This window comes from Aethalodelphis obliquidens, unplaced genomic scaffold (assembly GCF_003676395.1).
Source record: "Aethalodelphis obliquidens isolate GAN/ISIS:26980383/991018 unplaced genomic scaffold, ASM367639v1 scaffold73, whole genome shotgun sequence".
Classification (NCBI taxonomy): domain Eukaryota; kingdom Metazoa; phylum Chordata; class Mammalia; order Artiodactyla; family Delphinidae; genus Aethalodelphis; species Aethalodelphis obliquidens.
The window spans coordinates 5,377,830-5,401,992 of NW_020838017.1; the positions used below are offsets into that span (position 1 = coordinate 5,377,830).

The following is a 24,163-nucleotide window of genomic DNA, read 5'->3' on the forward strand; positions in this document are numbered from 1 at the left end:
CTGGGATACCTCAAGAACTTACTAGTTCGTATGTAGAGAGATTCACAACATGCTGTGGTTTCACAGAAATAAACATTCGCCTCCGTCCATAAGGGCTTAATGAAACAGGAAGCAAACAGCCTACAGTGGCAAAGCCCTGGCGAGACTAAAGTTGTAGGGATCTTTTTAGAATTTCACTTTCAAAATGATTTGTTGCAGGATTTGGAGTAAAATAGAAATGCTAGTTCATGCAGCAGAGAATGATACAAATATGTGATAAAGGGCTACTGTGGCTTCCTAGACCTCATGAGAGCAAAACTTAGGGACATTAGCCGATAGTAATATTAATAGGAGTCAATTAAGTATATATTATAACCCTGGAAATATCTTCATCTTCAATCATAGATTTTTAGTATTTATCATCTACGGACAAAGCAATAGCCCTGTATACTCTGCTTTGCTCAGACTATACCTCGAACATGGTGTTCGGCTCTGGCCACCTCAGCGTGAGATGGATACAGACACGATGAAATGTACATAGGAGATTGACCATGATGGTATGGGAACAGGGGAAGGAAGTGCCAAGAGCACGCCCAGAGGAAGAAACACTGAGAAGAAATACGAAAAGCATTTTTTAATATCAGAAGCATTGTTACATGAATGAGGCAGATTTTGTTGTCAATAGTGCCAAAGAGATCAGAGCCTGGATCACTGAGTTAAAGCCTGAATCGGTGACAAGGATGCTCCCTAAAATGAAGAATTTTTAAAGTCAGAGTTGTTCACATGGAATAGGCAGCCTGGGAATTAGGCAATTCCCATCATGGAGGCATTTGGGCACAGGATCTCGTAACAGAGGTAATTCCAGCACTGGGTGACGGTTGTTCAGACTGAGTGACCTTTAACCAACTCCCTTTCAACATTAAACGCTACAACATTATGAAGTCAAGAGCCCTTTTCTTCCATAAAGCAAGGGCTGAGTTTAAAGAAAGATGGATAAAATGAGAATGAAAATTTGCTTATTCATTTCAAATTCCCAAGCTGAGATCAATCTAAAGGAAATGATGGTCATTTCCAGTTAAACAGCTAAATGAAATATCTTCAAATGAAGAGATTCAAAATTTCTTCTTTTTGGAAATGAGTTATCCACATGTATAAGGTTGTTACATGGTCCATTCAAACTTGGCCTCTCATCAATGCAGCTATTTGGGGATATCCTGTTAGACACTAGCAAATTTTTAGGTCTGTGACTGTCATATTATATCTCATAATAATTTCATTTGACACCATATTTTGTGAGTGTATGCATCTTTGTGAGACCATCACTTTCCTTTTATCTTCTGCACAGGTGAAATTACTCTGAAAATGTTGCATAAGAAAGCAGCGAAATATAATATGACAGTAAGGCATGTTACTCGTAGAGTCCTAACGATGATGCAAATATTATCCACTGGGGGATAAACAGAGGTAAACATATAGTTGATGGTTTACAGAAAAAGAAAGAAAAATGATGAGTAGAAGCCTTTCATATTTATCAAAACAACATTTACAAACAATGAGACAGGTACTTTCAGGTCCCGAAATGACCAACAAGACATTAGCTCTCCTAGGCGGGCAATCCCTGGCTACACGCACTTACACTTGGCAGTCATTGGAACTGAAAAAGCTAAAGTGACTTTGGATCAGGTAGGTTTTCCCACTATTTAGGTTTCCAACGAAATCTGGACAAATCAAAGAAGGAACCGGTAATTACAAGAGAGACAACCCAGAGGCAGAGAAAGACTAGCTGCACTAAGACTGACCCCAGAGAAAAGTACAACATGAGAGACGGAAAATGGAGAAGCAATCAGAACACTGGGAGAGTCAAATGACGCAGAAAAGAAACATAAATATAATATAAATGCTACTCTAAGTAAATATTTCATTACTGCAGTAAAAAGGCCAAAAATTTGCCATCTTCGTCATATTTATTTACTGTCAAAATGCTAGTTTTCCAAAGAACAATAAGGATGTCATTCATTAATATAACTCCATAACATGACCTGGTCATACGCACTGATTTTTAAGTAAGGCAGAAAACTAGTAGTTTCTTTTAAGCACATGAAGAATAGTGACAGTCATCTATAATTTGTCTCTTTCATGAAATCGATATTGAAAACTTACATTTTGAAAGCAGTTTTGTTCGGGTTGAGGTTTCATTATGAGTTCAAGTTCAAAAGCAACTTTCACTGCAAAGCTTAGAGTACATCTTAGAATGGGCATTTGATCCCTTCCCTTATAAACCCTCTCTTATTAAAAAAAATATTTTAGATATGAATATTAATCAGATTTTACTTTCTCGATTTTCAAATGTAAACAATAAAAACAATTTTTATGCTTAATAGAAACAAATAGTAAGAAAGTAATCCAGATCGTTAGTAACACTTGCATTTTCAAATTGAAAAATGCGTTCAAGGAGAGGGGATTCAAAGAGACTAAAAGAAGACAGTCAGTGATACCAAATACATGTTGTTTAAGTGATACATTAATTAATAATTGCAAGATAAAATGAAAAGTTAGTAACTCAAGGAAGGGTTACATTTCAAAGATAAGACATGGAAGATAAAGCTGGTAGTTAAATTTTATCACAATAAAAATTCACAAATACCTTCTTCAACATCTGAGATATATTCGCCATCACTGAGCATCTCAGGGGCGTTGGCTTTACGAACTGCATGATTTAAGTGAACAATGTAAGTGTGAAAAATGCATGCTCTTGATACTACAACGAAACATATTAATGCTTCTAAAAACATTTTGCAGTGAATTTTCTTCAGGAAAAAAATACAAAGTCACCCTTCGTTACTACGAACTCAAAGGAGGTTTTCATACCTTCATCATCAGACATGTCAAGAACTTCATTCATCGTTTCTGGAACATTCATTTTGTGCTTCTCTATGACAGTCTAGTAACAAAGAAAGCACTCATTTTAGTATGAGCAGACAGGACATTTTACTGAGACTATTCGTTTCTTCCTAAATTAATCTGTTGGTTTACTGTGGGATTTGTGTGTTGAATATCTTGAAGGCCCCCTCATACAAAATGACATCAAAATTATGCCTTCACAGCACTAAGTTCCTCATCATATACATGGCAGAGAACGAATACAAGGTGAAAGAATTCTAGTGGCCAAAGCGCACCAGCTTAAAAGCTTTAGGTCCGCGATAAAGCTTTTCAAAGGAAAAAAAGGAGAGAGATACTGCCTCCTTTAGTTCATTGCTATACTTCTTCACGGTCTTCATGGATCTGCCACCCCATTCCACTAAAAGTCTTAGCTGATGATAAACCAAATGATTGGCAAGAAGCCTGTCTTTATTGCTTGTGCCAAGCCAGCCCCTTCTCGTTTTCCCTTCCTAGGTATATGTTTCAATTTCTAGAATAAATCACAATATTGAGATTCCAATAACTTTTACAACCATGTGTTTGCAGAAAATATTTTAGAGGGAATGCATTTGCAGGATAATTTTAACTGCCACAAAATTTTCAAGAATGGTATACAGTGTGACAGAGCAAAGGCTATACTGAATCTTTTAATTGCTCTTTGATGACTTTTCGCCTAGATAAATTGTATCCGTCCCAAGAACACTGACAGTATTACTTGTTTGAAAATATTAATGACTTAATATGTTTTAGTTTTAAAATGAATCCTCTTTTAATCTGAGCGTATAAAAGACTAATGGTACAAGTCATGTTGAAGTAAAGCATTATTTTGCATTTTTTCCAGCATGTAGTACTGTAATTGAACATTTTCAAAAAATAAATATTTTATATTAGAACAGTTTTAGATTTACAGAAAAATTGCGAGGAAAGTAGAGCGTGTTCACCCAGTTTTCCCTATGATTAACACATATTAGCATGGTACCTTTGTCACAATTCATGAACCAATATTGATTTATTATTATTAATTAAAGTTATATTTGATTCAGATATCCTCAGCTTTTGCCCAATATCCTTTTTCAGTGCTAGCATCCCATCCAGGGTACCGTGTTATCTTTCGTTGTCAATCTCCTTAGGCTCCTATGGCTAAGTTTCTCAGACTTTCCTTGTTTTTAATGACCTTGACAGTTTTGGGGTGAACTGGTCAGGTATTTTGTAGAATGTCCCTTAATTGAGATTCGTCTCATGTTTTTCTCATTGATTAGACTGGGGTTATATGTTTTGGGGAGGAAGACCACTGCGGTAAAATGTCATTTTCGTTACATCACATCAAGGGCATATACTGTCAACATGATTCACCAGGGTGGACGCTGTACTCGGTCATGTGGCTGAAGCAGTGTTGGTCAGCTTTCTCCCGTAATCTACTCTATTTCCCCTGCTCTCCACACTGTTTTCTTGCGAGGGAAGTTACTACACTCAGACACACTTGAGCAATGGGGAATCGTGAGCCACCTCTTGGAGGGGAAAGTATTTTCATAAATTATTCGGAATTCTTTTGCCTGAGAAATCTGCTTCTTCCTCCATAGTCATTCAATCATTTATCCGTATCAGTAATGAACTCATGGATATATATTTTATACTTTGCACTATACCCCGATACTATTTTATTTCTTTTGTTCAAATTGTTCTGGCTTTGGCCATTGGGAAGTCTTTCAGTGGCTTCCCGTGTCCCTTTAACACGTTCCATCATTTTGTGTATGTATGTTTATTTATTTATTTACAGGGAGGGCCTTATTCTTTGGCACTACCAGAGGTTGCAGGCTCATCTTGTATATTTCCTGCCCCAGTTGTAGATTTTGTCATTTCTCCAAGGAGCCCTGGTTCCCTCCATTAGAGAAGGCTGTTAGAAAGCAACATCTGAGTGATAGAAGTACTCTGCTCGTTCCTACTGAGGGAATTTTAGACAATGCAATTTAAATAGCTTAATTCGTATCTTTTGGATATCTGCTTCTAGCCACTCAGTTTCCTACTCTGCCGTGATTGTAAGGTCATTAATTAAAGCATCTTTCTCAGAATTGCCATATCCAATAAGGCACTCCTAGCAAAGATGCAGTATTCTTTTTAAGGCTGGCTGAAGAACTGATGCCTGCTTAAGGAGACAATGGTCGCTGGGGCTTCCATAACGTCTGAACAGAGACCCACCTGCGGGCGGCTGCAATGTGCTTAGTTAGCTTAAGGGCACACACCCCACCCTGAATCCCGTCAGTCCTTGCTGAGCTAGATGACAGGCAACTGCAAAGGCAGGGCTGACAAGGTGGTGTCTCAGCTTGAAATAAAGTCTCAAATACCACAGTGCTGGACTAGGTCTTAGGGACTTCAGTGGCCTCTTTTCTAGTCAATGTGAGCGTTTCATTTGGCGGAAGCCTCATTTACTTCACCAGGCAAACTGGACCTTCCTGTTAGCATGAGTAATCTTTTCTCTCTGGCAGAAAGTCACCTACCAAGTCAGCTGATGATGTTGAGTGAGAAATGGCATGACTGCCGTGCACATTCTTTCACTAGGAACTGGAGCCCTAAAACCCTTTTCTCTCAGTCCATTTCCTGAGGCTGTAACTTTACTTTCCCTGTCTGCAACTTTATTTTCTCCTAAAGCTCTTTTTGATATCAAAGAAATATTTTGAACTTTCCTAACAGGTGAGAAAATCATTGACATTTAATCAAATAAGATTTATATTTTGAACTATTATACCATCTTCAATTCTCTAACATTGAAACAGAAGTTTCACATATTTATTTCAGTGACTTCAAGTCTTTTATAGCATGGTGACACTTGCTTGTTATTTAATACCTTGTCCTTCTCTCCTTTCCTACTCTCAAGAGAGTTACATGGCATATCTATAAAACTAAGGTTAATAAACATTACTTATTTAAACTCTTTTCTCGAGAATTTAATGATAGATTTTAAGATGATGAAATACTCAAGAGGTATATGAAAGCAATATGTAGGAATTTATTTCTATTCCAGCTATATCTTAAAGTTAGAAACGTGCCCTGGTTGACAACCATTGCTCTAGTCCGTTAAAGCGACTGTTTTCTCTTTTGCAAATTACATTTCTCTTTTGTGATCAGCAGGCTGAAGTTTTAGTTTCTAAAACCTGTACACAGCCAAATAACTCAACCGGCAGGTAGCAACAGAGTCCTTCAAGCCATGGTGTTTTGTACGAAGCACTGTATATCCAGACTGCAGACGTGAACTATGCCTTCTTCGTGTTGGAAGGTGGCATATGAGAAAAGGAAGCACAGCTGATACTTCTAAGTGCTGCAGAGTCCTAAACTGACACTGTACGGACTCAATCTCGGGTCTGTGTGTTGAGTCATGCAGTCGGGAATAACTCAAGTAAACCTCTGACATGGGGCAATATCTGCTATTGATTCCAAAGTTACCAAATCCTGATGGAGTTCAAAGGCACCAGACGGGGTTCCAAAGAAGTGATTGTTTTTCCTAGGAAAACTCCAATAGGTGAATGGAAGAGAAGCGAGCGTGGTGGGAAAAACTGACTTGCAACCCACCTCTAATGTTTCTCTAACAAGGCAAAAATATTTTTACAATAATGATGACAATGTACCCATTATCATTTGTGAGTAAAATATTTTAAAGAACCAACTTAGAGTTTTCATCTTTCTTGCACTGTCAAAGAAGGATGTCAAAACATCTCATTAAAAAAATTTTTTATATCAAAATAAAGAAATACATTCAGCTTTCTATGGGACTAAAACCTCTGTAGCTTTTTGAAAGGTATAACTTTTGAAAAGGTATTTTTAGTGTTTTGAATTTTTCTTCCCATCAGAAATGAGAGTTTTGCTTTGCTGACTGCCATTAAGGAGGTGACAGCATTTGGAAATACGGTGCTTAGTTTCTGAATGGAGGAAAAAAGGTTCATCTCCCCAAAGCCTGGAAAATCTACAATCTGAGAACTGGCTCTTGGGGTAATGGGGTTACAAGGTCTGGCATCCACTACTCACAGTTGTGGTCACAGTCTCTTCAGTTACCACCTTCAGGGTGTCCACCACTGAGATGTAGCCAAGCCTCCGGGCAATGGCCAGGGCAGTGTTCCCATTCTGGGAAGAGGGAAACATGGTCAAGGAATTACAAGTCATTCCACGTGTCTCAGCGCCTGTGTGTTTCCACACGTTTGCCTTTACAAACGTAAGGTGAGTGTCTCACCAGTCCTTTCCCACTGTCACACCCAAAACGCTGTTTCATTAAAGACATACCTTGCACAAAACACACCTAACCTGTCCCTACTCGTACAGCAGAGTCTGGGCTGCTACACATGGAACCCGAGAGGCTTTTTAATGTTTTATGTAATCAAGGAAACAAACACGTGCTTCTTCTTATGTTTGTACTCCCTACTGGGTAGCAGTGGGTTTGTAGTTGTAGTTTTTTTTTTTTCGGTACGCCGGCCTCTCACTGCTGTGGCCTCTCCCGCTGTGGAGCACAGGCTCCGGATGTGCAGGCTCAGTGGCCATGGCTCACAGGCCCAGCCGCTCCGCGGCATGTGGGATCTTCCCGGACCGGGGCACGGACCCGTGTCCCCTGCATCGGCAGGTGGACTCTCAACCACTGCACCACCAGGGAAGCCCGGTTTGTAGTTTTTAAGTGGGAAACATTAATCACATCTCTCTCTCTGGACAACTCACAACCATACAGTTATTGTCCTTTTCCCTTCATTCTACTGAATGCTCTGTTTATGCCTACTAAACACAGAAAGTCAAAAAGTAACCCTGTCCAATAAAAATGTAAGAAGACACCAGCACCCAGCTCCCGCCTCATCATTTAGCTGGCCCTTTGCTCTTACCACAGTGAGTTCATTGGGGGAGGCATTGTTCTGAAGCAAGACATTGATTATATGCGTGTGTCCCTGTTGAGCTGCTTGGTGTAACGGCGTATACCCATTCTGTAGAAGGAAGATGGAAGAAAAGACTCTTACTTCCTTGGACACGAGATCAATGACTTGGTAGATACAAAGGAGAAAGGAGTTTACCTTTGTTTTGGCATTCACTTTTGCAGAATGCTGGAGCAGGAAGTTAACAATCTTGATGTTTCCATAGTGGCAGCCCACATGTAGCGGTGTGTATCCCATCTGTAATTATATATATATATATATAAACTTTATTAAGAAATAATCTTTCTTAACGAGGCAGAAAGAGTTTTTTTCCCCCTATATAAAACAAATGCCATTGATAATTCTCAGAGCTAATCTAAGGTATAAATAACAATACCACCTCACATGGAAATAGTTACTAAATGTCCCAAAGTGCTCGCTCTAGCATCGGCTCATTTTATTTCCGTAACAACTTTTCAAGATAGGACGAAAGGATGGAACAACAGACAGCCTAGACAGAAGGATCCAGTGGCTTCTCGCAGAGGGTCAGAAGCGTGCTCAATGGACAGACTTGGACTAGCATTTATTCAACACTCTACTCTCTCAAAGCATAAAATTGAGGTTAAAAATGTGAAGTGGTTAAGTGATCATGAAAGCGGTAGATGATGATCAGAATGCGTGACGGAGATACGAAGGATAGAAACACTGAAGCAGGAGAGGCTGGTGTGAGTTCAGGAGGTCTGCGATGTATGAACTTGACCTAGGAATAGATGCTCTCGTTAAAGTCTTCTGCCTACCTAGCTAGAGCCCCACACTTTGAAAACCACTCATTTAGACAAAGCAATGGATTTCTTCTCCAATTAATATCCACTGACCCTTGAGGGGCTATAAATTCCATCTATTAAAAAATATATCATGTGTATATGTATGTGTATGTATATATAGATACACACACACACACACACACACATATATTCTAGATAATTATTTTTTTTAAAAAGGATATTCCAGGTATTTTTTCTAGATGGCCATAATGTAACAGACTCCACCACACAATTTCAGTGTCCATGGCCAATCTCTGTTTATGATAACACTGGCAGCACCAGAACACTGAAAGGGAGAGCACAGACTTTTAATATTTCTAAATAGGCATGGGTCAGGGGTCCATGTTTTCAAGTGTCTGCATCTCATATGTGATGGCATTAATGTGTCTTTATGGTGACTCTGTGCTACAGACTGAATGTTTGTATCCCCTAAAAGTTGTATGCTGAAACCCTAATCCCAGTGTAATGGTATTTAGAGATGGAACCTTTGGCAGGTAATTTCGTCATGAGGGTGGAGCCCTCATGAATGGGATTAGTGCCCTTATAAGAAGAGAAAGGAGACAGCCTGACTCTTCTCTTTTCTACCTGCTACCAGCACCGTGATCTTGGACTTCCCAACCTCCAGAACTCTGAGAAAAAAAGGTTTGTCCAGGCTATAGTATTCTTGTTATAGCAGCCTAAACTAACTAAGACACTCCAGCAAATGGGTGTATTTGAATTTGAAAAGGGGACGTCCGGAACACAGCTGATTGTGGAAGGTGAAGACACCTCAGCAGGGATGTGCTGCCCTAAAGAACTGACTCTGGTTAGATTCTATTCCATGACCTGAACTGTAAGTGCAGCCACACTGACCAGACCCTGCTGATAAGCTCACCGTAACCACATGTATATGAGTCTGACTTAGGACCCCTAAAGCTGCTTCATGCACGATGAAGGGTATCCCATTTTGGGGACCAGAATTCACCTGCCTGCTTTGCAGGGTTCTTTCTTGGTACTGAGGAACTCAGGATACTGTGTTAGGAATCAGAATGCTGCTTAGGGAGGGAGGCATGAAAACAGTTTTCTCCTACCAGTTCTCAGTACAATTAGCTTAATCGACTGAAGTAACATTATTCCCAGTGTTAGTGGCAGAGGACTGATCCCAAACCAAAAGATTACAGAAAATATTTTAAAATTTTAAACATTAAGGAACTCTTCAAGTTTCTGGTCAACATGCCTAAGCAATGATGCAACACTTTCCAATGGCTACTGTGCTACTGTATTGATCAGATTTTTAAAAGAAATTGAATTATTCTAAGTACCTTAATGTACAGTTTCTTCTCATCCTCATAGCTTCACTGTCACTCCTAGTAAAACCCTAAGTCATTACAGTGGACTGTTAGGACACGGTTGGTCTGGACCCTGCTCTCTGCCTCCCATCTATTACATCTCTGAGCTCGTCTCCTACGAGTCTCTCCCTTGTTCACGCTGCTCTAAGACATTGGTCTTCTTGCTGCTCCACAAATACTACAGTATTTTATTAAAAATACACATGCATACCAGGAAGATTTAGTTTTCATCCAGAGAAACCAAAATTGGGGCTCTTCCATTCATTGAGGGCCACAAAGTTCCCATGGTAAATGGCACCTTGCACATGCCCAGAGAGATGTGATTTGGGAAATTCCCTTCAACTAGTGGCAATACATTTTGGAAAGACCAACTCTTCTTTCTTTAATAACTAAGGGAGTCATAGTTCAGATAACTGAGCAGTCTTTGCTTTCTTTTTTCACTGTTGACTACTTATACCATCATTACAAGCTGAAGTTAAGTCACCTTCTTTAGGCAATACTGAAAGGGTGTATTTGTGTAGGAAGAGCAAACAGGTACAGATGGAATATTCAGGCTGCCGTTTCTGATCTATGGTACGTGAGCATAAGATCTTACTGAGCAGTAGTTGGGTGCCTCCCTAAGCAACATGGTTTGAGAAAGCGGGAGCAGGAAATCCACACTATTTCCTCACCTCCTAAACCTGTGCTCTCTCGAGTCTATCTTTGGCCTTCCTTGCACTTGTCATAGTCTTCCTCAGTGAACACACCCACTCACAACTACAATTACTCCCTGATTTTATTTCAGTTAAATTTTTTGTTTTCAAATTTTTTTATGTTGATACTATTGTTTTAGGGAATACCTTTCTCTTGTCACATGTTACACTAAATATTACTTAATAATATGGCAGTCTGTAAGATATTTCTATAAATAGCTTTTTCATAATTTTACTTCAATAAAACTGATTGAGATTGAAAAGTCGCATTTAGTAACAGAGATTTTTCCTTTAGAAAACAAACTCTGAAAATAAACTCTCAGTATCTCATTTCCTGAAGGTGCTACAGCTGAACGTCTTAGCATGCTAAAAAGGGAAAAAAGGTTGAAAAAATTTCTCCTGTAATTTTTTTACTTTATGGTTCACCTCCAAAATTAGTGTGGGGTTAAAATGGAAAACAAAACAAAGATCCTCTCAGGGACTACAGGAGAGTCAAAGATTATGAAAGGGTATTTCCGTCATGATGGAAGAAAAATAAGGCAATTGTCATCTCCATCCCTAACCCAGTCTATCCCACTTCTGACATCCCTTATAACTTCTTTGACCATTTCTCTTTCTACTGGCACCTTCCTCTTAGCCTACTAACATACAGCCATACTTCCAAACTTGGAAACAATAATCACTCCTTTCAAATATTTCTCTCCTTTCCTGGGTCTATATTCTCTTAAAGCTTCTTGAAAAAAACCTCATTTTTATTCACCATTCCCTTCCATTTTCCCCATATCTCACCATCTCCACTACTCCAGTGAAACTGCCTTCTAATAACCCCGGTGCCACTCCAGTGCACGTGTTTTAGTGTTTTCTCTTCTGTGTCACACTCTCCTTGACAGTCTTCAGTTACTTGGCATCCATGTCATATTCTTTCCTGATTTCCCTCCTGCCCTCAGTCAGGCCTGCTTCCTTCCACCTCCTCCATCCACTTTAAAATATCGTTGATCCTAGGGATTTTGTCTTTGATTTCCTCCACACTGTTCCTCAATGATCACGTCCACATTCACAATTTCAACAGATGCATTTATTCTGACCACGTCCAAATCGGTATCTTTAGTCCAGATGCCCCTCCTGTATCCCAGACCAAAGCTTTAGTCATTTACTAGCTGTCTCTACCTAGAGAGCCCCTAGGTCATGTAAGACTCAACACACCCAATACAGAACTCATGGTGCTGTTTCTCCAACCAGCTTCTTCTCCTTCACTTCCTGTCTCACTGAATGGAACTTGTGATCACCTGGTTACAGGGCCACATCCTCAGATTCGTCCTGAATTTCTCACTTTTCCTTAGTCCCTATATACACATGGTCTCAAGTCTTATTGTTTGTACTTGTTAAGTATTTCTTCAATTTCTCTCTTGTTTACCAACATCCCATCTGCCCCTTACTTGAGGCCTTCTCTATTCTTCATCTGGACCTCAGCAATTGCCTTCTAACGGTCCCTGCTCCAAGCTCTTTTACCAACTTGTTCTTTGCATTGTCTCCTAGGATCTTTCTAAACCAGATATCTGATTTATCATCTTCTGTTTACAACCTCTCAAGGCTTCCCAGTACAAACTGGATTAAAAACTTAAGCATGGCACATCAAGGTCCTCTGAGATCATCTTAATTATCTAGCAGTATCTTGGGGCGTGCCCCCAATTTTTTCTCATGTTCCTGTGATGCTGAACCAGCTACAGACCCCTTCTATACTCCCAACTTTGTAAATAACTCAGTTAACGCCAATAACTCTAAATTTATTTATTTATACATGGGGTCAAAATCAGGCTTTGGACCAGCTAGCTATGTTACCTTACATGAGCAATTCCTTTTCTGTGCCTCAGTTTCTGTAGAATAGGATACTAATTTTATCAACCTTATAAGATAGTCATAAGGATTCAACAAATTAATAAGGGTAAATGCTTAGAACAGTATCTGACACAGAGAAAATGAGTAGTAAGTTTTGCTATTATTATTACATTTTTATCGTTGTGTCTCCCTCTCTAGACTGTGAATTCTGTGAGGACAAGGAACGTATCACTCAGGTAAGAATCGAACAACTAGAAAGAGCTCTAGAAACAAATGTGAAATGACTATGTATCAAATAAACATTTTTCATGATTTTACACACGTTAAAAGAAAGCTAATTTAACTATTTACTTGCTAATCAGTACCTCCGAGAATCAGTGCTTTGGTGTGCTTTGGGGTGGTCTAAATAAAATGCTTCCAGAGATTCTCCTTTTAAAAAGCAAAACAGGGCTTCCCTGGTGGCGCAGTGGTTGAGAGTCCGCCTGCCGATGCAGGGGACGCGGGTTCGAGCCCCAGTCTGGGAAGATCCCACGTGCCGCGGAGTGGCTGGGCCCGTGAGCCATGGCCGCTGAGCCTGCGCGTCCGGAGCCTGTGCTCCGCAACGGGAGAGGCCACAGCGGTGAGAGGCCTGCGTACCGCAAAAAAAAAAAAAAAAAAAAAAGCAAAAGAAGTGGCTTCATTTCAGCTGTACGACACTGAGCATTAGACCCCGTGGCCAGCCGCACAATTTAGTCTGAACTGATTTGGTGAACTTCAAATACAAAGTGAGGTGGAGATATGGTGGGTCAGCAGGCCAGTGGGAAGGCTGCACGGCTGTTACCAGGATGTTCTGGTCTCTTCCCCACAAGAGAAAAGAGCTCCTGATAATTTAATTATTACTATTTTAAAATTGAAGCCAGTGACTCAAATGGTACCATACATTCTACCTGTCGGCTGCTTGGGGATGTCATCTTTACCAGGAAGAATTTGGAAGCTCATGGGATACAATCAACTCCTTATTTACAAGGCTAGGAAGCAAATCCAAGCAACCCATCTCTTTGCACGCCTGCTCTACTCAACTACGGGACAATCATAGCCTCACTTCTTTTTGGTGCTGTGATCTTTGCTGAGAAGAAAAAGGATGAGAGAGTGATTTTTTTTGTCTCTAATTTTTTTAAGAGACAGAGAAATGCTTTCTGAACTACATCACTTGTAAAGGGCAGGAAAAGGTACATGCTTCAGAAATATTATACTGAGTACAAAAATGATTACCGACTGTGACCTGAGTTGGACAGGGTTAGAAAGAAACCCTGGTGGAGACCCAATACTCTTAAACCGTGGGGTTGCTTTTGCAAATCTAGAACAGAAGGCTCACGGCACCATTTCTTCTCCTCCCAACCTGCCCTTGAGAATCACTGCCTTAATCCCTGACTGAATTTTGCTGGTGTATATGTTGGATGTGTTGAGATAAAAAGTACTGAGAAACAGAACCCTGTTATTGCCTTCTCAAATTTTTAATTTATAAAGGGAGAGGGAACCAAATAAAATGTTTATAAGTCCGTGTGTGTATGTGTGTGTGTGTGTCAACAGAACAACACAGGGTGAATCTATTTACCATGAAGTTGCAAATTTCTAAAGTAAAGATTTCTTTTCTGATGAAAGTGTACAAGCACAGTAAAGAATATAAGCTAAATCCAGTCTGAGCTTTTCAGGTTGAAAAATGCTTGTATTTTCATGGAAAGTAACAAGAAACCATTCAGCCACTACTGTTGCCTTTACTCGTTTCTCTGTTAAACATTCAGCTATCTAGGAAGGCATTCGGGGCTAAGGCGTTCTTTTAGAATGAAAAATTTGGAAAGAAACAGAATAGAGGGAACTGGGCACTCAGGCTACCAAAGAGGCCATGGGGACTTGAAGGGCACGAGGCATTTCAGAAACGGGAGTGAGGGAGGCTACCTGGGTCACAGCTCTATCTAAGACTACCCCAGCCAGGGACCATTATATTTGCTTCACTATTTTAATACAGAGTTTAAAAAGCATAAAGGATCTTGCCTGGTCACGTCTCTTTTGGGCAGATTCTTTCTCATAGAATGCAGTATGGGTGGAGAAGCCACAGCCCTAGAGGGTCAGAACACGGTGCAAAGGGTGTAGTCTACTCAGGGCTGCCTCCTGTGCTCGTCCCGTAAATCCAGCCTGATTCTGGCGTCTGCAGTATCTTTTTACCTGGCTAATTCCTGGTGACCCTTCTATGTTATTAATATCTTCAATATCTGTCCACACACCTCAGAATCCATCTATATTATACACAGAAATGTTCGTATTCACAGTATAATAGGTAACAAGCATTCATTTTTGTGTCAAAAATATGACACACAGAAACAAAGTTACATTTTGAAGTAGATACAAGTTTGATATGAAGAGTAACAAAATTAAGTGCTGAAAGAAAATACCCAGAGAAAGACTGATATGAAGTCCTATCTTTGATGATGACACAAAACACCCATTCGTCTTATGTGAGTTTGAAATGGTGGCATTCTATGAGATTAATCAGAAATTTCTTTTTGAAAAGATAACTATTTTGGCTGAGAGAGGGAAGGAGTTGCTAGCGATCATATACACCATAAGAAATTTAGCAAGTGAGTAGTAGTTGAATAAAACTTAATGTATCCTCGACAACTTTTTCAGTATGCATTTCTTAAAACTCAGTCACAAAAATTAAAAAAGGTACAAGCTTTCACACTCTGCCCTTGATGGGCAGATGTGTTGTAACAAGGATTAATAAACTGCATTAACACAGGAGGCAGCAATATGCAGCTACATAAGTATTCAGGCCAGTAAAGGTCAAAGCACCTGGGACACCACAACCAGAGACACTGGTGTCCCTTGTACAGATACACGTTTGAAATAACGAGTACAAAAGATATGACGGAAGATTTATTTTTGCCCCTAGAGAATTGTACTTGTTCCATACAAGGAGTCACAATGACACTCTGGATGGGCACCATCTTTTTGTGTACCTTTGTCTGGACGTCCACGTGTGCCCCCTGGTTTACTAGGACTTCGGCCACATTCACTCTGTCTTCTTGAGCAGCCAGATGGAGTGGGGTCAGGCCACTCTGCAAAAGATGAAAGTGGTCATCTCACAGGAGGGATGGAGGACACACAGGCGTGCTGTAGAAACAATTTAGGACTTCAAGAAGAGTAGGTCTACAATTTCTATGTTTAAAAAATTCTATAGGGGCTTCCCTGGTGGCGCAGTGGTTGAGGGTCCGCCTGCCGATGCAGGGGACACGGGTTCGTGCCCCAGTCAGGGAAGATCCCACGTGCCGCGGAGCGGCTGGGCCCGTGAGCCATGGCTGCTGAGCCTGCGCGTCTGGAGCCTGTGCTCCGCAACGGGAGAGGCCACAACAGTGAGAGGCCCGCGTACCGCAAAAAAAAAAAAAAATTCTATAGAGTAAGTTTATATACTAGCATGTGACAACATGGTTATCTGCAGGCTTAATGAAAAATTTCAAACATCCTCAAAAGTGGAGGGAATGGGCTGAACCTTGTGTACTGATCACAGATGCAGCAATTATCAAGGTTTTCCTCCGTTTGCTTCATCCTGTTTGTTCTTTGCTTTGCGGAAGTATTTTAAAGCAAATCCCAGACATTATATCATTTTCCTCTTATGTATTTCAGTGTTCACTTTTTTAAAATAGAGTCTTTTTATTTTTTTACAAAATTATGCAAGAGTTCTAACGCACTACCAACGCATGACTAGCTTTAGAAAAATTTATTAAAATAAAAACTGTTTATAAATTGAATACTGACATATGATGATATCATTTTCTCCATTAAATATTAATACCCAAGGCTGACAAATATTTTCTTTATGTTGCTTCTGGGTAGGAAAAATGGTCTGTGAAATGTTATATAAATGCTGTCTCATGAGAATGTAATATGAAGGCTATCTCGTGAAAATTTCCAGGTCATTTAATGAGACCAGATACTTGAAACTGACTCTACCACAGAATGGACAGGCTATGTGGTTATCCCAATGGCCGAGAAAAGAACCACCAAGACTGCACCCTGGTTTAAAAATCCTCTGTAGCTGCATTTTTCATAAATAACATTTAAGAGAACGTAAGCTGGTGTAAGTGCGTCCAGATTCTTTTCTTTCACCATTATGAGCATACAAGTTAATGTCCTGAGTCCTAACGGCCTCTTTCTCCTCCTCTGCATCTGCGTAGCAAGGCCATCAACCTGTCCTATTTGTCAGAGGAAAGGCGTGAACCAAAAGCAGCACCAGGAAGGGCACAGAACCCTCGAGATGCTGAACAGTATTCATTTAGGAGCTGCTATTCCATCAAACTAATGACAGGACTCAGGAAGAGTCATTCATTCTTGACTTTCTAATACTCTTTACAGACTTTTGGAAGAAGCTCACCCAAACTGTATAAAAGGGGAAACAGGAAAAGGAGGACTGGTGCCTTCACTTGAAATCCAAGAAAAATAAGCCTGGGGCCAAAACTGCCACCACCCAAACACTGACATAATCATAGAACAATGTTCCACGTTCCACTTTAGAGGCAATAGATATTTGCAGCTGTAACATTCTGTAAAAGTGTCACAATCCCCTAGTCTAAGTTTGAGACTTTCCAAACCTTCTGAAGAACTTTACTGAGTGGTTCTCAGCACAGCTGGGGGAATGTACTGTGGCTGGTGCCCTACTTTCTCGCCTTCCCCCGTGGACATTCGTGCTGTCCACTCTACCTTTGGCCTGGAGTCACCTCCAGCTTTCCTGGGCTTCCCTCTCTCTCCCTTGGTCTCGAAAAAGGCTTCACTGTTATTATTTATGTGCGAACCACCTGCGTGCTCAGTTCTGTCGAGAGCATCATAATCCCGCATTTAAACTCTCTTCTCGTCTGTATTCCTCAAACCACCGTGAGCTTCTTGAGGCAACTACTGTACCTTTAATCCTTGTATAACCAGTCGAGTATCTAGCGTTTAATCCACCCACTAATCGACTGAGTCAGAGGAAAAAGCAAGCATCTTTCGGTAACATAGTATAAATTACATGAAGAAAAAATTATTTTTACATTCGTGATTTAAAAAACAAAATGTGATGGTTAAAACAGCCCTGTGTGAGTTCAGAAGTTATCTGTTAACCTTTGATAAAGGTTTTGAGCATTGGCTCATTTTAAAAGTGGCATTTATTGGGCACAGAGAGAACACCACCAACTTGGAAGAGCAACAGCTCTGCTTCGTATTCTATTGGCTGTGTAAAGAAATACAGCTACTTGTGGTCTGCAGAATTCGTGTGGGAAAGTGGGAACGTCAAAAGCAAAATTGCACCAGATCAAACGCTAGTACTTCGGCAGGAACGTAGGTTCATGGGCTCTTTTTCTTAAAAACCCGGGAACTGCTGGTGAATAGCAGGAAGAGAAATAAGTGAAAACCATCAAGTGTTTGGTTCAATCATACTTTTCACGAAAGCTAAATCTTTCTTTTAATATTCATTGTTTAGCAAGTGTGAAATGGGGAAGCGGGATGGGGAAGGGGGAAGGGGTGGAGGGAGAGTAACTGATGTTTAAAACTCTGGCAGCTCAGGAAACATGGACAGAAAACCTGTCAGAGTCCTTATTGAATAGAGCTCTGCGGATTTTCTGTTTTCACACTGGAACTTATTTAATACTTGATACAGAAAATGACTCCTGAGAAAGGAAGCAAAGACTTACAAATGCCTTCTTATTAGACCATTTCTAGGTACTGTGAAGTGCTTGAAAGTTCCTTAAGTGCAGTGTGCTAATGGGAATTTCCTTGGTGATATATTTGCTCATGTAGAGTTTGTCAGGAAGGTGGCTGGGCATTTCCAGGCTTTCTTCCTTTGCTATGTCTTTTGGTCCTCAGAATTCCCTCGGCTGATCTAGCCTACCGAAGCAGACACTGGGAAATTCTTTCTGAAGTGTTCTCAGCCTAAATTTTTTAAAAATGATTTTAAGGTGGATTCAAGGCTAAATACGTATATTGCCACGGGTTAGCTAAAGGAATTTAAAGGAAAAAAAATGTTTATTACACAGTACTTTGGTGTCAGACCTATAGAAAATGTTCACCTGTTAACCAATTGTTCAGGTTTGTATTGTCTCTGGGAGAATTAATGAGATATAATATTCTGGGCTCCTGAGAATAAATACACTGATGGATGCCAGAATGTGCTTCAATTTGAGAAGGCCACGTCCTCCATCTCATTAAGACAGGTTGAATTTTCCAGCAAACTATTATAAGGCTGGTCTATATATTAGTGTATGAACCTTAGAAATACAACAGCTCAAACAAATCCTGATTATAATGACTACTTGAAATTGCTTCGTGATTCCCATTAATGCCGAGGCATACATTCCAAAGGGATGTTTAAAAAGAAAGATATGAGAAAAGCAAATCAGTACACGAGAAAAAAAAAAGAAAATTGTGTTTGGTTTGCAATGATCACAAAGGATTTTCAAGATACTAAAACTGAAAAAAGGTTTTCCTATTCTTTTACGTATGTCTTTTGGTTCATAGAATTTGTTAAATTACCACCTTGGGAATTCAGATTAGTGCAGAGTAACCTTTTCCCCAAACTGTGGAAAGTCTAAAATTAAGACAACTATTCTTTTTCCACTTAGAAGAAGGTCCTGAATGTTAGTCATCTTCCTGACATTTCTGGGAAGTAAAGACTGTTGTCTTTGTTTATTAGAGAATGAAAGTGAGGCTCAGAGATGTCACATAACTTGTCCAATCAAGTTACACGTCAAGTAGGAGTCAGATTTCGGATTCATACCCAGGAAATTCAAAGCCTCTGTGATCACAAAACACAGGCCACATATATTAAAATATTTAAACTATTTATTATTCATTGCCATAAAACTACTGCTATCTTGAAACTCTACTCCAATATCTGAGCTATGGCTGAGAAATGTCATAGCTGTGCCATCACCACCCTGTAGAGGAGAAGCTAAATAACAGGGAGTTTGGATTATTGGGAATTTGGGGACACTCTTGCAGGTTTTTTTAAATCTGAAGACTAAGGAATATCTGTCTTGTATTTTGGGCAGATCTCAGACTCAGGTATTAATAAGCAGGTCAGCAAACCCAAATTCTCTGCTATACACAGTGGAGGCAGTGACCTCCTTAACATGTCTCTGGGTAACTGTGGGCTGGACTTTCACAGAGCTCTTCACTAACCATGGGGATGTCGAATGTGAGGTCAGGGGAGTCTGAAGACGTCTGGGAACAGAGATTTAAAAAGTTCCCTGGCACTGCCAGTTTACCTACAGAGACTAACCTTTTGATCTATGGAGTAAGACAGCTACTCTAAATTTCTGTTATTAAAATGAACTCTCTGAAGGCAGACCTGTTTCCAGTTTCTTTTTATAACCTAGGACTTAAAACTGGGACAGGCAGTAGGTACCCCTCAAATGTCTGTGGCATAGATCAACTTACAACTTTTTATTTACAACCTACAACTTCTTATTTACTATGTTCTGGTTGCCCTTTGACTTTACATTATAACAAAACTTCACGTTACTAGAACAATTTTGTGGACCTCATGTTTATGGCTCTGTTACTCACCAGTATGACTTTGCAGTTATTGACTTAACATTGATTCTCTTATTGTTTAAACGGATTGTTTTCAAGGTCTTCCTACGATAAATGACATGTTGGTACATACTTTTGTGCATACTACACTTTGCACTCTCTATTTGACCTGAATTTTTCATGACTTCTTAGCGATCTTTTGAAGGTGAGGTTTTGTTGCGCTGGATGCTTCGCAGAGGAAAAGAAAAAAGGTTACCTTATTGCTCAGGTTCACGTTAGCATTCCTGCTGAGGAGCAGTGACACCATGTCCACATGTCCTTCCTGAGCTGCAAGATGGACAGAAGCAATTCCTTGCCGGGTAACTGCGTTTGCATCAGCACCATATTCCAGCAGAGTTGTCGCTATGTCCATCTGGTTCTTTTTGGCAGCAATGTGCAGTGGTGTATAACCATTCTGTCAACAGAAATCACTTGGTCACATGCCCAGTCACAAGATAAAAATGTGTGCAGTGCATTTTCAAATAGTATGCTTCCCTTTCTAGTGATTTTCTTTGATGGTTTAAAAAAATCATTAGCAAGTAAGCAAACACTGAGGAATCAAGAAGTGCTAGTAACATAGTGCCCTCATACCTCCCACTTTCCTAAATAGGGGAAACGTACTATAGAGAGTGTAATGCAAAAGAGTCAGAGTACCAGTGGTTTTACAAATGGATGGTAGCTCCCTAGCACAGGTAGTTGTGTTAGTAGGTGCTCAATAATTACTTGCCTTATATATCAGGAATGAGAGGAAACCCAACTAGGAAACAAACAAATGGTACCACCGGGGCAGGTTCAGAGCCATTAGTCAACCTTTAAAATCCCTTTACTAGCCTATTGCTTACAAGTGGAAATTTTTAATTTTCATGGTAGTCAAGATACTGTAATCTACTCCCATTTGCCATTCTGATTGCCTCTTTTATGAAACTCCAGTCATGCTTCAGCTAGACTGGTCCCCAAACAACATATGGCTCATGTTTCTGTCTTGCCTTACTCTACCAAGAATGCTTTTCTCCAACATGCCCTTGGGACCAGCATCTTTCATTTGAAGGTTCAGCTCAAGGGTCACACCCCCATGAAGTGTTTCACCTCCCCTTCCACTCTTTTTTTTTTTTTGCGGTACGCGGGCCTCTCACGGTTGTGGCCTCTCCCGTTGCGGAGCACAGGCTCCGGACGTGCAGGCTCAGCGGTCATGGCTCACGGGCCCAGCCGCTCCGCGGCATGTGGGATCTTCCCAGACCGGGGCACGAACCCGTGTCTCCTGCATCGGCAGGCAGACTCTCAACCACTGTGCCACCAGGGAAGCCCCTCCCCTTCCACTCTTATACCTGCCCCTCACCTGGCTGACTCCAGTCAAAATCCCAGAGATGTTTAGTGGCACTCTTCTTCATATATCTGTCTCCTCCTACTAAAATGCAGATTTGTTAAGGGCAAGTACTGTGCCACATTTGTCTTTGTATCTCTATAGCCGGGCAATGACTGGCAAATCCTTAGATTTGAGTCAAGCTTACTAGAGCTTTCAGAACATTCTGGGATCCTTCTCTTGGTTGACTTCTGATGCTCAGAGGTGGAAGGAACAAAAATCCCTTTGACAAATTGTTAATGAGCTGCTTCAGGAGCCCTTGTCCTAAGAAAAAAGGTCCCCTGCCTTAGGGAACCCTGTCCTGACTCACAGTCATTTAAGAGGAATGCAAGATTACATTTTGACATGGGCCTGAATCTAATTACATAAAAAATGCCAATGAAAAACTAGAATTTTTTTTTTTTTGGTACAGACAAGAGGATTTAGAGAAAGAAAAAAGAATAATTAGAATTTATAAAATACAAATAGGATTTAGATTTGGGAATATGATCCAAATCTGGACAACAGATCAGTCACAATCTTTCCAAGCCATAAGGATGGGTCAGAAACAACTCAGAGGGCAGTGGGGGGCTACTGGTCGACCAGCCTGCTGTAATTAACCCTGTTTATGTCAGTGGTATGTTCTACTGTGACAGCATTGCTCCCTTGACAAACATTCTTTCTATATCTGATTCTAGAAGATTTAAGGTTGCTGGATATCAACTGAAGAAAGTGCAAATGCCACTTCTAGACTCTTCTGAAACCAGCCTCTGCCGAACAGGATGGGCCAGGGTAGAAGATTTTACGCTCCTAATTTTAGTTTTGACCTATTGCCATCTGGAAACCCCAGCTGACCTCAGAAGCATTTGGCCCTCTGCTCAGACACACCCTAAAGAGATCGTCTTCAGAGCCTAATGTAGCTCTCTGGATTGAGCCCGACTCTACAGTGAGCGACAGGAGGGGGTGATCTGTTTTACTACCATCCCCACCCCTGCATAAAAGGGGAAATTCACAAAGCAGTGCTAGGAAACCTGATTAGTCAAGACTCTTAACACGAACTAATTAGAGTGGTAAAGGCAAGATAAAGTCAGAGCAGCTTCTAATCATGCATCTTATCAGTCAGGAACTTCTCAACCTCTAAAGGTAAGTCAGTATCCTCTGAGAGGTGACAATCCTCTTGATTACTTTTAATTCCACCAAGAAATCACTGACTCTTAAAAAACAGAGAAGCTCTGACATCTGTGTAATGCATGCCAATTCCAGACAAGCTACTCATTATCACTGAGGGGTTTATTCTGAGCTCCTTACCTGAGATACAAAGGAAAGTATAAAGCAAGGGAAAAACAATTTAGGGTATTATTTTAGAATGGCTAGTTCATCTCAGAAAGGCTTAAGAAATATTTCGAATAAGAAACAAGTAGTTTATCTTGAGACCTATGATAAAATTTTCTAAATTTCCTAACTTCTTTCTAATTTCTAGAAAGTTAAAGGATTCTTACTTGCCATACAAAAGGAGACAGATACATTTATCAGAAGAGACATAAAGTAGTGAGAGACTGAACTAGAGAATAATCTCAATCAATACTTTTTTCCTCTTGATGTAGAGGACAAAGTGCATGCCATGTGTCCTTTTGCATTTCAAGATTAAAAACAAGAGCAGATGTAATTTTAAATGATTAAAAGTAATATATTTACACTGTACTTTATGTTTTTCCCCCAAACCTTCACAATCTCTACTGATCCATGCCAACAGATATACTGTACAGCTTATGAAAGAGAAATCTGACAACTAGTAAGTTAAGGCTCACTAACCCTTCCACAACCTGTGCCCAGGTTATTCCTGAACTCAAGCCAATCCTCCTTCCAGCACAGTGTCCTGCCTCAGGAAATAGATCTGGCTAAAATGGATTAGAGAAGCCCATCTAGTTTTTCAGCGCCCTCCTTCCTCTTCCATTAGCTCAAGTCACATCGTGTTTCTAGGGCACATGTGGGTAAGAAAATATGCCCGCAATTCTACAAAAGGGAAGAAAGGGCAACAAGAAAGCATCATGTACTCCAAGAAGAAAGGATGTGAATAAGGAAGAGGTAGCATGGAAAGCACGGCTGTCTGTCATATCCATATGCATGCTTAGCTCTGTTGAGTTTCTGTCCCTCCTTTCTCACCACTACCTGAATTCAGAAATGCTGTAGCCTCCCTAGAGGAAAGAAGGTTATTTGCCTAGCCTATATCCATTCGCCTTCCTTCCTTAATAAAAGAACCTTTGGTGTTGTGCCCTGCTGAAAACTACATTTCCCAGCTTCCCTTGCAGAAAGAAGTGGCCAATGAGATGTAAGGAGAAATGGCTGGGTGGAGCTTCTGGCAATGCCCTGCTGTCTTGACTTTCTTTCTTCTTTTTCTTTCTTTATTTTTTTAATGTTGTGTTTTCTCAATCCATCTTACTGGTGATTAGGGTACTTAATACCACGTTATGAGGGCACATTTATCAGTCTGCTTTTCAAATATTACTCTTCTACCTTCTTCCAACCCACTGTTCCTCTTTTGCGATGTCCTATTCAGTTTAAAGAAATCAGAAAAAAATGACAAAACAAATTTAATTTTGTTTAAAAAAGTTTAGTCCCTATGAAAACCCATCCTACCTATATGTGACAGGCCCTCCAAGGGGGCCTGCCTGAACAGTAAGAGCTCCCCCTGTGGGCTACCTGTGTCTGACTTGCTTTACTACCTGGCAGCCTGAGCAACAAGAGCTGGAAGAAAGACCCAGAAAAATCACAGGAAATTTTCTTTACA

The 24,163-nt window shown here is 40.3% G+C and overlaps 1 protein-coding gene across 19 annotated transcripts in view; it reads right to left on the reverse strand.

Moving 5' to 3' along the window:
• The window catches only part of ANK3 (ankyrin 3), a 681,638-nt gene that overhangs the window by 120,446 nt on the left and 537,029 nt on the right, over window positions 1–24,163 (reverse strand). For all 19 annotated transcript variants that reach the window (XM_027091793.1, XM_027091782.1, XM_027091795.1 and 16 more), the window contains 7 exons: window positions 20,254–20,451; window positions 15,455–15,553; window positions 7,938–8,036; window positions 7,752–7,850; window positions 6,916–7,011; window positions 2,848–2,920; window positions 2,624–2,686 (listed from right to left, as the gene is read on the reverse strand). In XM_027091793.1, the coding sequence (XP_026947594.1) occupies window positions 2,624–2,686; window positions 2,848–2,920; window positions 6,916–7,011; window positions 7,752–7,850; window positions 7,938–8,036; window positions 15,455–15,553; window positions 20,254–20,451 (727 nt within the window). The remainder of the gene's footprint in view (window positions 1–2,623; window positions 2,687–2,847; window positions 2,921–6,915; window positions 7,012–7,751; window positions 7,851–7,937; window positions 8,037–15,454; window positions 15,554–20,253; window positions 20,452–24,163) is intronic.